The sequence below is a fragment of the Copadichromis virginalis genome, linkage group LG16 (assembly GCF_057382275.1).
Source record: "Copadichromis virginalis isolate Kocher_CV1m ecotype Utaka linkage group LG16, C_Virginalis_male_GT1.1, whole genome shotgun sequence".
Lineage (NCBI taxonomy): Eukaryota > Metazoa > Chordata > Actinopteri > Cichliformes > Cichlidae > Copadichromis > Copadichromis virginalis.
Genome location: NC_140633.1, coordinates 38,586,504 through 38,599,749, shown reverse-complemented (window position 1 = coordinate 38,599,749; position 13,246 = coordinate 38,586,504). Strand labels below are relative to the sequence as shown.

Sequence of the window (13,246 nt, the reverse complement as noted above, 5' to 3'; positions counted from 1 at the left end):
AGAATCTATCCACCACAGTGAGAATCGTGGTTTTACCTGAGGAGACGGGAAGGCCAGTGACAAAATCCAATGCAATGTGAGACCAGGGGCGATGAGGTATAGTGAGGGGTCGTAAAAGTCCAGCTGGGCGTAGTGAGCTCGATTTGTTACGTGCGCAGACAGGACAGGCAGCTACATATTCTTTGACGTCTTTATCAATAGTCTCCCACCAGAAATACCTTTTAAGGAGTGAGCCTGTTCTCCCCCCACCCGGATGGCAAGAAAATTTGCCCTTGTGGACCCAATCGATCACCTTAGGGCGAGCCACGGTGGGGACATAGCGTCGGTTCGGAGGGCCCGTGCCGGGGTCTGGCTCAGTCTCCAGCGCACGGCGGATGTCCTCCTCCACGTCCCAGGCGACAGAACCGATCCTGACTCCTGCCGGCAAGATGGTGGGTGCATCAGACGGGTCACACACAGGGTCGAACTGGCGGGACAGAGCATCCGGCTTGGTGTTGCGGGTGCCTGGTCGGTAAGAGATGGAAAAGTTAAATCGAGTAAAGAATAGGGACCATCGAGCTTGGCGCGAGTTGAGCCTTTTGGCTGTGCGTAAATAGGTTAAGTTCTTATGGTCAGTCCAAATAGTGAATGGATGCTCTGCTCCCTCAAGTAAATGCCGCCATTCCTCCAGCGCTAGCTTTACAGCAAGCAACTCCCTGTCTCCAACGTCATAATTCCTCTCCGCAGGTGAGAGGCGGCGGGAGAAAAAGGCGCAGGGCTGAAGCTTAGCAGATGAACCTGAACGCTGGGACAACACCGCCCCGACCCCAACGCCTGACGCGTCTACTTCCACGACAAAAGGTTTACTATGATCGGGATGGATTAAGACCGGCGCAGAGGTAAACAGTTCTTTCAACCGGGAGAAGGCGGCGTCGGCCTCTGGACTCCAATGGTAAGGTAGCTTAGAGGAAGTTAGACGAGTTAGGGGAGCGGCTACTTGACTGTAATTCCTGATGAAGCGGCGGTAGAAGTTCGCGAAGCCCAAAAACCCTTGTAAGTGTTTTCGGGAGGTTGGCAATGGCCATTCCGCTACTGCCTTCACTTTAGCCGGATCTGTCTTCACCTGCCCCCCTGCAAGAATGTAACCCAGAAACGACACAGACGGTGAGTGGAATTCGCATTTCTCGGCTTTGACATATAACTTGTTCTCCAACAACCGCTGGAGTACGGCCCGGACATGGACTCTGTGTTCCTTGAGGTCCTTGGAAAAAATCAGGATGTCGTCGAGGTAAACGAAGACGAAACGATCCAGAAAATCCCTAAGGACATCATTCACTAGGGTTTGAAAAACTGCAGGTGCGTTAGTGAGGCCAAATGGCATGACTAGATACTCGAAATGTCCTAAGTGTGTGTTAAACGCAGTTTTCCACTCATCCCCCTCCCTGATTCTGACTAGGTGATATGCGTTCCTGAGATCCAGTTTGGTAAAAATGGTGGCCCCATGGAGGGGCTCAAAAGCGGAGCTGATGAGTGGTAATGGGTATTTGTTTTTAACCGTGATGTCATTAAGGGGCCGAAAGTCAATGCATGGGCGGAGTGTGCCATCTTTCTTACCCACGAAGAAGAAGCCAGCTCCCACAGGGGAAGTTGATGGTCTGATGAGTCCAGCTGCCAGTGAGTCTCTGATGTATTTTTCCATGGCAGCCCGTTCAGGGCGTGACAAGTTGTAGAGGCGGCTGGAAGGTAACGTGGAGCCGGAAAACAAGGTAATGGCACAATCGTAAGGGCGATGGGGTGGCAGGGACAGTGCCTTATCTTTATTAAAAACTTCAGATATGTCATGATATTCGGGGGGAACCGCAGAGAGGTCAGGGGTGCAGTTCTCCTTGCTAGAGGGCTCGGTGGCCCCTGGTGGGGCAGCTGAGACGAGACAGTTTGCGTGACAATATGGGCTCCAACTCACGACCCTCTGTCCCACCCAATCCAGGTGAGGATTATGATGCCTTAGCCATGGGAAACCTAGAATTATGGGCGTGTCAGGGGATTGTGAGGTGTAAAAGATCAGTGTTTCTCTGTGGTTGCCGGAAGTGATCAAGGTAACCGGTGCAGTGCGATGAGTGATGTAAGAAAAGACCTGATCGTTTAATAGACTGGAATAGACGGATTTAACTCAAAAAGAGGGATCTGAAGCTGTTCAGCAAATCCCCTGTCAATCAAACTCTGCTCGGCCCCTGAATCAACCAGCGCTGATGAGACGTGGGCTCCCTGACCGAGTAAGAGTGTCACAGAAAGCAAAAATCGGGGCTTGGCGTTAACCCTGGTACCGCCCACCCGTACCCCCGGATCTACCGGCGGGCGGTCTCTTTTCCCTTCTTAGGGCAGGAAGAAATCAAATGCTCACCGGAGCCACAATAAAAGCAAGAGTGTGAATGGCGACGCCTCTCTCTCTCTTCCACCGTCAGCTGGTAACGCCCGATCTGCATGGGTTCCGGTTCCGGTTCACCACCCCCCGTGCCAGCAAAGGGAGTGGACGGCTGAACCGGAAGCGGTGGCGGGAGAGAAACGACCGGAGATGACCGCCGCAAGGACCGACGGGAGCTGTAGTCCCTCTCCCACTCTCGCTCCCGCAACCTGCTGTCAATGCGAAGTGTGAGGGAAACCAGCTCCTCAAAATTAGCGGGCTCGTCCCGGGAGGCCAGGTGGTCCTTCATCTCATCGTTGAGGGAGTGCAAATACACCCCGTGTAGAGCCCGATCAGACCAGCCCGCCTCGGCGGCGGCGATGCGGAAATCGATCAGGAAGTCCGCAACGCTCCGCCGTCCCTGACGAAGATGCAACAGCTTCCGCGCCGAACTGCGTTCAGAGGTCGGGTGAGCGAAAGTCTTCTTAAACTCACTCAGAAAGTCGTCATAATGACAAGTCGGTAACGGATGTCTAGCTAGATAAGCCTCTGCCCATGTAAGGGCGCGATCGCGCAGTTTCCCGACTAAATAAGAAATCCGCACGGTTTCAGAAACAAACGAGCGGGGTGAGCGCCCGAACGCTAGCTCGCACTGAAGGAGGAAACCGCTACATCCCCCCCGGCCGCCAGAAAAAGGTTCCGGCTCCGGGGAGGCGGCATCGTGGAACATCGGCGTCTGCAGGGGCTCAGGACCCGCAGCGGGCTGAAGCGGCGGCGGCGCGGATACCGATGCCGACGTACCGGGAACGGGTTCGGGTTCCGGGGCAGTGGCCGACTGAAGGGTCTGAACCGCGGACTGCATCTTCTCCTGCTCGTCGGTGAGTGAGTTAACCTTCGCCAGGAGAAACTGGAGCGCGTCCTCGTGAGTGCCAAGAATGGCGCCCTGTTTTGAGACGGCGGTCCGGATTTGATCCGCTGAGTCCATACACTGGCCAGATTATACTGTCAGGCGCAGTGGCCCGTGGAAATGGAAGGGACTCAAGTGCAGATTCAAAACCGGAGGCCAGGGGTGAGGTGTAACGAAAAGAGATATTTATTTTACAATGCTCAAAGGCTAACAGAAAGTGCAGACTAGAATCAATGAACATAAACTAGATGTCTGAGGCGAGAGAAGATACTGTGATGATAACTAGACGGCAGGGATAACTGAGTGCAGGTACTGGGCAGGGGAAACTGTGGCGGGCCAGGGCACTGAAACAGAGGAGAGAGCAGTCAGGGGAATCCCACAGAGAGCTGCGAGTGAATCTAAGGATAGTACACTGAGCTGTCTTACAAACTTGCAGGTGAGGGTTGCGTGGAGGGGGGAGGCAGGAGAGGTCCAGGTGGGTACTGCATGCAATGCAGGGAGGCAGGCAGGAAAGAATGGCAGCTCCGACACGGAGAGGGATTACCGGCGGCAGCAAACTGGTTTCCAGGAGAGCTTGGTAGGTGGGTTTTCGCGGCTGACGAGAAAAACAGAGATACGGTTAATACATCTGATGAGTCACCAAGGAATGGACGTGAGGCCGAGAACTGACTAAAGTTGGCAGATAATCTGGCGAAGACCAGTTGAGTGCGCCGGTCATAAATACTGCTGGTCCGATTGCCATCAGGTGAGGAACAACAAAGACTCCACCCAGTGGGGAGGAGCTGATGCTGTGGAAAACCACCCAGTCCACGACAGAGGGGGGAACATAGACAGCCACCAAGATGACGTGAGAGAATTCCCTGGGTAAATAATACGGCCTGAGTCCAACAGCACACAGTTCAGTGTCCGGGCAACAAATCCTTTCTTTGACTGTTATGTTGGCAGGGTTACACCACCGGTTGTTAACTAAAACAGCAAGCCCACCTCCTTTCCGCTTACCGCTAGCGATGCTGTCCCTGTCCGCCCGAACAGTGTGGAAGCCTTCCACGGAAGCATTCTCATCGGGAATGACCTGGTGCAGCCATGATTCGGTGAAACACATCAGGCTACACTCTCGGTATTCCCTCTGACTCCGTACCAGTGCTGAGAGCTCGTCGATTTTAATTGCCAACGATCGCACATTTCCCATCACGATAGTTGGCAATTAAAATCGACGAGCTCTCAGCACTGGTACGGAGTCAGAGGGAATGAGACATTAACTGGAAGTGAAGTATATGGAAATCAATGTGAAAAGAAGAAACAAACAAAAAAAGATTGAAAATCACTGAAAGAATGACTGGAATCCACTGATTCTGGACCTTTTCTTACGTTTTGAGGAATAAAGCAAGCATACTGTTAATATAAAAGTAAATAAAGGCAAAAATCGATTTTTCTTTTTGTTTAGACTCGTATAAGAAGTCAATCAAAACTGATGTCGGGGTTTTAAAAGAAGCTTTTAGGAAATATGTGTGAGTGATATGCCTGTTTTAGTCATGTCAGAAGCATCACTTCAGAGAGAGCTCTCTCTCTCTTTGGTCACTTCTTCACTTTGGTCCAAACTATAACAAAACAGTCTCGACTGGATCGACTTCCAGACATGCACCCTGTTATGCAAATCTGATAGCAGTTTGACATGTGAGTATGATGTCTGAATAACAATCCTGGTCACGTTTGGGGAAGAATCGTGACAGCAATCTTACCAGGTCACATGTATATTTTCTGTATCAGCCTCAAAATGGAAAGCATGTTGGACTTGCATAAAGAAAAAGGCTGTGGCAGAAAGAGAGAGCAAAAGAAAAAGGAATGCAAATGTTTTACATTAAAAAACTCTAATACATTTGTTATCTCAGTCATTTTCACTTCTACAGAAAGAAATCATTTAAATAAATTAGGAAAAGCAGTGTTAAGAAAGGACGATTTAAGTTTTTGGGCGAATCATCTTTTCATAAGTCATAAGTGTAATAATCTCACCAGCACATTCTTTATATATTTTTCATTTTCATTCATGCCAAGTGTTAAATGTATAAATATGCAAGGCCTAAACTTTTGGCAACGTGTGAGTAGCTGAAGAGTGAATCTATATTATTGCTCGTCTCCAAGAATTTATGCACCACAAAAAATCTGCTTTAAATTCTGCATTGATTGATGAAAGTGAGGCAAAAATTGAATCGAGGACTCTCCATGAGAAGAGATGTCACCCAAAATTCTCCCCACACTAGCTTTGCAAGGTTGGATCTCATCTCATTGATCTTATTGCAGCTTTTGATACATTCTCCCACCACACCGTCCGCTATAGATTAGTCTCTAATGGCATAAACAGTCACTTGCATGGTTTTCTCGTACCTCTCCGGCTGTTCAGTTTGTGCAAATAAATATATATATATATCAGTATAATTCAGATTATTGTGGTGTGCCTCGAGGCTCTGTCCCGGGGGCTTTGCTCTTCAATATTTATCTTCTACCTCTCTGCAATATTTTCAGGTGATATAACACTCATTTCTGTTTATCTTCCAAACCCACTGCTATTCTCCCTCCACGTCTCTTTCTGATTGTTTAGTTAAAATTAAAGTTTGGTTTACTCATAATTTTCTTTAACTTAATAATAATGAAAATATAATTTATTTTTATTGCCATAAAATCGATGTGGTTTAAATCTATTAGTTATTCATTAACTATTAATTAAGAACATTAAGAGCTGGATGGCCTGAAAGCCATAATCTGAGATCCTTCCCAGATGCCTTAATGCCCACTCGCATCCTGGGCCATTTGACCTCAGCAAATCACATGATAGGCCAGCACAGGCATCCAGTATCCGTAGTTTCAGGTGCTGCACGTCTCGTATCTTCACCCCATAGACAATTGCCTTCAGATGACCCCAAAGATAAAAGTCTAACGGGGTCAGATCGGGAGACCTTGGGGGCCATTCAACTGGCCCACGACGACCAATCCACTTTCCAGGAAACTGTTCATCTATGGCACCCATAATGTGGTGGTGCACCATCTTGCTGGAAAAACTCAGGGAACGTGCCAGCTTCAGTGCATAAAGAGGGAAACACATCATCATGTAGCAATTTCAAATATCCAGTGGCCTTGAGGTTTCCATTGATGAAGAATGGACCCACTATCGTTGTACCCCATATACCACACCAAACCATCACTTTTGTTGTTCCAACAGTCTTGGAGGATCCATCCAATGTGGGTTAGTGTCAGCTGCAGTAGCTGGAGTTTGTAAGGGTGCCATCTGTGAGTAGCTAATATCTGCCGAAGGGATGTTCGACTAATGCCACTCTCCAGTGACATGCGGCGAGTGCTACGCTGTGGGCTCTTGCTGAATGAAGCTAGGACAGCCACTGATGTTTCTTCATTAGTGACAGTTTTCTTGCGTCCACATTTTGGCAAATCCAACACTGAACCAGTTTCATGAAACTTAGCAAGCAGTTTGCTGACTGTTGCATGGGAGATGGGTGGTCTCGTAGGGGGTCTTGCATTGAAATCTGCTGCAATGACCTGGTTACTGCGTTCACCAGATATCAACACAATTTCGCTCCTCACGTGTTAACCTCTTTGACATGTCAATGGCTGTGAACAAAGAGAAACTTGTAAATAACTCATGAAAGAATAAAGTTACGCTGAAACCAAGCACACCATTGTTTTTCTTGTGACATTACCAATAAGTTTGATGTGTCACATGGCCCTCTTCCTATTGAAAAAACAAAAGTTGTATCCAAGATGGCCGACTTCTAAATGGCCACCATGGTCACCACCCATCTGGAGGAGTTTGCCCCCTCACATATACTAATGTGCCACAAACAGGACTTTAATATCACCAACCATTCCCATGTTATTACGGTGTATCCATATAAATGGCCCACCCTGTACAATACCTATAAAGAAGTCGCTTTACATGCATCAAAGAGTTTCTAATTTTAAAATTCACATAATTTTTTATATATGCTCAGTTCAAGATTAAAATCAAAGACCTGGGGCAGAGCAGGTCTGGCCCACAGCACGCAGGAAGATGTTCCCAGTGTTGTTGAAATTTCAGGAAATGGTGACTTACAGTCATGTATGCACAGGGTCAAAGATCTGATCGTGTTTGCTGTGCTCCACAGATGGGGTTTGATGGGCCGCTCTCTGCACAGGAGCAGATGTACATCCTGTATGAAATCAAAATGCAGTGCTACCAGAATCTCTCCAACACTGAACCAGGAACCACAGGTACAAACCATACACGCAGATACAGTCGCTGCAAAACAACACTCAACTCATTTGAGCTTAGCTGAAACATCAACACTTTAAATTGTATGATGGGGGAAAAATTAGGACGATTCCAAAAATAATGGAATCAATACTTTTGATTAAACATCTTTTCCCAACTGTCAGTAAACAGGGAAAATTAAAACAAAAGGAAATCAATATTTGATGTGACCACAAACTCTTCTGCACTCCTTATCTCAATTAAGGATGCTCAGTGCTCAGAGAGCAGAAAGGAGGGAGTCGTATTTGTATATGGAGCTTCCACTTTTGCAAGCAAAAAATTGACGAGTATCTAAAAGTGATTCTTACAACCTAAACCCAGGATTTAAAGCACACCCTCTGGCTTCTGTAACCCGGTTGGGTAACAGGGGAAGCAGTCAGTGGAAGCTGAAATCATCAACCCTTTGAGGTGTGGATTAAAATTCTGAATTCATAACAAAAAGCTTAGGGCAATGAGGAAACTCATTCTGGAGTGTCCAAGTCGTCACCACCGCAAAGGCCCGACACCACAAAGAGTCGGGCCTTTAAAACTGCTGTTTTAACCTCCTAGGACCTGGCATCCACATATGTGGACATCACATTTTAGGTTGTCTAGACCAAAATACAAAATTTTGCTCTACAATGGCCTGATATCCACTTATGAGGACATTATACTGCCACTGTTCTATTGAAATTTAAAACAAATGTCCTCATATGTGGATCTCATTTTTCTCAAACAAAAATCAGGTAAAAACATTCATCAGGTCCCAATCAGCCCAAATAACAAAGAGAAATTAAAAGTGCACACCATGAAAGAATTCGGGTTTTAGGAGATTAAAGGCACAGCAGTAATCTCTGCTCTGAAAACTAAAAAGGAGATCAATAATAAAAGCTCTGAGACCAACTGGGGAGAGCTAATTTTCATGTTTCATAAACCAGTTTGAGATGATTTCATCTTTGTGACACGGAGCGTTACCCAGCCATCAGGTGATGGAAACGCTGTGGATGTAAATGGAAGGACCTGCTCAGCAACAACGCTCAGGTAGGCTGTGGGATTCAAACAGTGGGTCCAAATAAACATTCGCCACATCGTTTCACCACCAGCCTGAGCCGGTGACCTGGGATGGAGCCACACTTGTTTGTTTTTAAATTAAATTCTGAATCTGAATATCGCAGCAGAAATCGAGACAGTTTTCCAATCTTTTATTGTCTTGTTGTGGCGACACCAAATTATAACCCGTTTCCTGTTCTTAGCTGTCAGGAGCGGCCCCGGTGTGGTTTTCTGCTTCAAGGTTCGGTGTATTATATTCAGAGACGCTTTTCTGCATACCTCAGGTGTGAATAGGGGCTATTTGAGTTCCTGTTGCCTTCCTGTCAGCTTAAAGCAGTTTGGCCATTCTCCTGACATCTGCGAGACATTTGTGCAAAGGAACTGCCGCTCACTGGATGACAGACCTTTGTTGATCTGCTGGCATTTTCTGAGAAAAGCATCTCAAGGATTTACAGTTTCTGAAATACTCCAACCAGCCTCTCTTGAACCAACAATCATGCCACATTCAAAGTCACTTAAATCCCATTTCTTTGCTACTTTCATGTTCACTTTGAACAGCAGGTTGTTGTGACCATGTCTACATGGCTAAATGATGTGCCGAGCTGACATTAATGAGCAGTTGAACAGGTGCACCTAACAAAGTGGCCTGTGAGCGTACAAGCCTATTCGCATCACAATGTGAATGGATATATATGATAGAAGTCCATATTCTTGGCATGTAAAACAAACAAGCACACATAGGAAAAACAGAGGGTATCATATCGGTGACGTGTTGACTTCTTCATCTTCTCACTGCAGATGAGGTGTGCCCTCCAGACTGGGACGGTCTGATTTGTTGGCCCCACGGCTCCCCCGGGCTCATCACCAAGGTCCCCTGCCCATCGTACATCTATGACTTCAATCACCAAGGTTAACACTTTTCTTTTCCAGCACCGAATTAGAGCTTAACATGCAAAGAAAAACTCAAACTGTTCAGCGAACATCTAATACAAGCATTTTCAGCATGACTCGTTATATTCTCAGGTAGCGCGTACAATCCGAAAAAGAGTTTTGAGGATTTTGAAGGTCTTGGACAAGATGAAAGTTTGCTTTTTGAGAAATTTTGCTCTGATGTGTTCTTCACAGAAAAGTGGAACATCATATTTGGTGGATAATTAGTGAAACTTTTTGGTCCTTACAGCAGGATTCTTGAATAATTTCAGCTTCATATTCAGGCCACAAAGAAAAAAAATTAAAGAATTAAAGTGGAACGAACTCTGTCCATCACATCGAGCGTCAACATTAATGTTTTAAATTCAGTCATTAATAGTTTGATTTACATCCGTTCTTTCCCTGATGTGAAAGTCACAATGAATTGAAGGTAAAAAGGTTTTTAAAGGCATTAAAAATGTTTTTTTTCCCCTTTTATACACGACACAGAAGTAAGGTGTAGTTTTTATTATTCATTGTGATTAATAATTTCAGATCACCTGTGTAAGAATAGATGTGTTTGGGCCATTTATGCATTAGTTACTTAAACCTTTTTAAAGGTGTTTTTGTTTGAGTGAAATTATTTTTTATTTTTAAAATGGGCATTTTGTAGGACATGCTTACAGGAAGTGTGACATCAACGGTTCCTGGGTCTTTGTGGAGCAGTGGAACAAAACATGGACCAATTACTCAGAGTGTTTACGCTTTCTCCAGCCCTTCAGTGACGAAGATGGGAGAGTAAGTATCGCTATAAAATATTAAAGTTGCAGCTGTATGTGTGAAATGTTTTCCATTGTGAGTATACAGTAAAAGTCTCCAGCTACCCCTCATTCTGTACATTTTGCTTCCAAGCAGCCAGACTTTCCCTTAACTTAAGCCTGACGACCTTTCCCGGGTGCATACTGCACGATCACACCACTGCACCACCCTTTTCCCTATTATTAAGGAACTCAACACTGGCTTTGAATCATTCAAACAAAACAAAAAAGGTCCTAAATCAAGAGATGAAGCAACTAGATGTGTCTAAAACAGACAAGAGACAACAAAGAACCAAATTTAAATTGTATCTTTTGGCACTTTATTACAAGCAGCCTGTTGCAAAGACACATTTCTTCCTGTTTCTTCAGCTGAAACCATGAAAAATGCCAAAGATAACACAGTTTGACAGGCATGAAATAGTATTTTTACACCAACACGCTGCTATAAGCTGAAAACTTGGCATTGTTGCCTCTTAAAAATTTTAATGACACTAGACAAGTGGAGAACAAAAGAAGTGACAGGCCTAAAAACGATCCACTGCAGATGAACAGTGTCTGAGAGCCACACAGACCCGACGCAGGAGCTGAGAGATGCACCTGAACCTTCAGCTGATCCTCCCGCTGTTCACCGAAGCCTCATCAGAAATGGAAGGGTGGCTGTCAAGAAGTCATTTTTAGAGAAGGGAAGCGGGAGGAACGCCTGATGTGTGCTTTAGACAAGAGACAACTGGGCTGGAAGTCAGTGGCAGGGTGGAGTGATGAATCTAAATTTGAAAATATTTGGTTCAGATCTTCATCGGTTTGTCTGTAGGAGGTCTGGGGAGGTACACCGAGTATCTACACTTGTCTGTAAAACACTCTGTGATGGGTTGGAGCTGGATTTCAGCCAGTGTTGCTGGAGAGCTTGTTAAAACGACTGAAAATATGAACGCAGAAAAGTACCATTAGATTTAGATCTACTGTGTAATCCTATCTGGAAAGCATCTGATTTCAGCATTCAGGCTGTGCTGAAGAAAAAAGCAGCCATACAATTTCTTTGACTTTTAAGCTCTTTCAAAATGTACAAACTGTGCTTTCACCTCACATACTGTTTCCATGTTTCGATAAATTGCTGCCATATCTTCCATTTTCCCATCTGAATGTAAATAAACGAGGGGTGAATCAAGCCTCGCGCAGTGTTGCACACAGGTCAATAAACATACATAGAGCAGACCTCTGTGAATAAGCCTGGATGTTCTCTGAAACATCTGCTGCCCCATCTGCTCCATCTTACACAAACATCTGTTTTGTGGTGCAGAGCTTCATATTCTTACCTCGAGTGTCTAACAACCAAACAGCTCCTCATCCTCCGAAGCTCACATTCTCACCCTTTTTACTTGTTATCCTTTAACACAGCTTTCAGGCTCTCATCAAAGGCTGCATATTTATGAGTTGTTAGCTGTTCATTATGTGTTCCTTCTCAGGTTGTAGAAGAAAAATGATTAAAGGAAATCTGAAATACTGCTAACTTTTGTACAGCAGGATTATGACAGTCTTATTTTCTACTCAGTAATCAGCTCCAAAAAGCATTTCTTACATCCTCTACGGTACCGTCCGCCCAGATATGCCCCCCCAATAAAATACAAAGCAGACATTTGATAAGGAAACCAAACAAAGTGTAAGCTGGTGACTAATCATATAGCAGAATTATTTCAGGACAAATGAGGACACTGTGCTCCAAGCAACCAAAAAATAAATAAAATTTAAAAACATGTAATCATTCAGACAATCTGCATCTCTTGAAGCTCAAACATATTAATCAATAAAGCCTAGCATCCGCCATAGTGATTAGTGTGCTGTTTGGTATGATTCATTATGAAAATATCAATTTTAACTGCAGATTTTGATATTTTAGCCATTTGAAGGCAGAAAAGGATACAAAATCTCAATAATTGGAGAAGTTTTCATCTCGCCATCCGTCTGTTTACAGCCATTTAAATTCTCATATTTCATCTAAAAGTTACTTTCAGTTACTTTTCCCCTTTCCTTGTTTTGCCTGCTACACATATAAGATGTTAATCAATTCAATTTTATTTATACAGCGCGAAATCACAGCAACAGTCGCCTCAAGGCACTTTATATTGTAAGGCAGACCCTACAATAATACATACAGAGACAAACCCAACAATCATATGACCCCCTATGAATAAGCACTTTGGCGACAGTGGGAAGGAAAAACTCCCTTTTAACAGGAAGAAACCTCCAACAGAACCAGGCTCAGGGAGGGGCGGGGCCATCTGCTGCGACTGGGTGGGGTGAGAGAAGGAAGACTGGATAAAAACATGCTGTGGAAGAGAGACAGAGATGAATAATAAATGGATTATCCAACCTGACACTACATTAGTGACATTAATATGCCTTCACGTCACCTTTTAAAGCAGCATTTGTAAGTGTATTCACACACATATTCACACAGCAGACAGATAAATGGAGAATCATTAGTATTTGGACTCGTTACCATGTGTTTTCTTAGGTCTTTTGTGTGCGTCTCTAACAGCTCCAGGGGGAAATATTTGACTTTTTAGCTGCTAACTGCTGCTGTGTTCACCGGCTAATTGCCAGCTTTGGATGCCTCATGTCAGGAGTGGGTGTACTGTAGTAGGAAACAAAAAGTAGTCGACGTGCTGCTGCAGAGACTTTGCTTTACTGAGACACTTGAGTTTGGAGGAGTGACAAATTGCAGCCGAGTGATAACAGATAACAAGCTTCCATTCAGTGTTGAATTATAGAAAGTTGGGCTGTTTCCATGAAAACAATAAAAAAATAGTAACTTTATAAATAAAAAAGTTTGCCTCTCCAACCTGCTAAAAGCTCTCCACAAACTTGCTTTAGATAGAAGAATCAAATCTACAAGCCTCTGAGTCCTT

The 13,246-nt window shown here is 44.8% G+C and overlaps 1 protein-coding gene across 1 annotated transcript in view; it reads left to right on the top strand.

Moving 5' to 3' along the window:
- The window catches only part of pth2ra (parathyroid hormone 2 receptor a), a 69,458-nt gene that overhangs the window by 9,459 nt on the left and 46,753 nt on the right, over window positions 1-13,246 (top strand). The window contains exons 2-4 of the mRNA XM_085434731.1: window positions 7,439-7,544; window positions 9,412-9,522; window positions 10,196-10,320. Coding sequence (XP_085290857.1) covers window positions 7,439-7,544; window positions 9,412-9,522; window positions 10,196-10,320 — 342 coding nt within the window. The remainder of the gene's footprint in view (window positions 1-7,438; window positions 7,545-9,411; window positions 9,523-10,195; window positions 10,321-13,246) is intronic.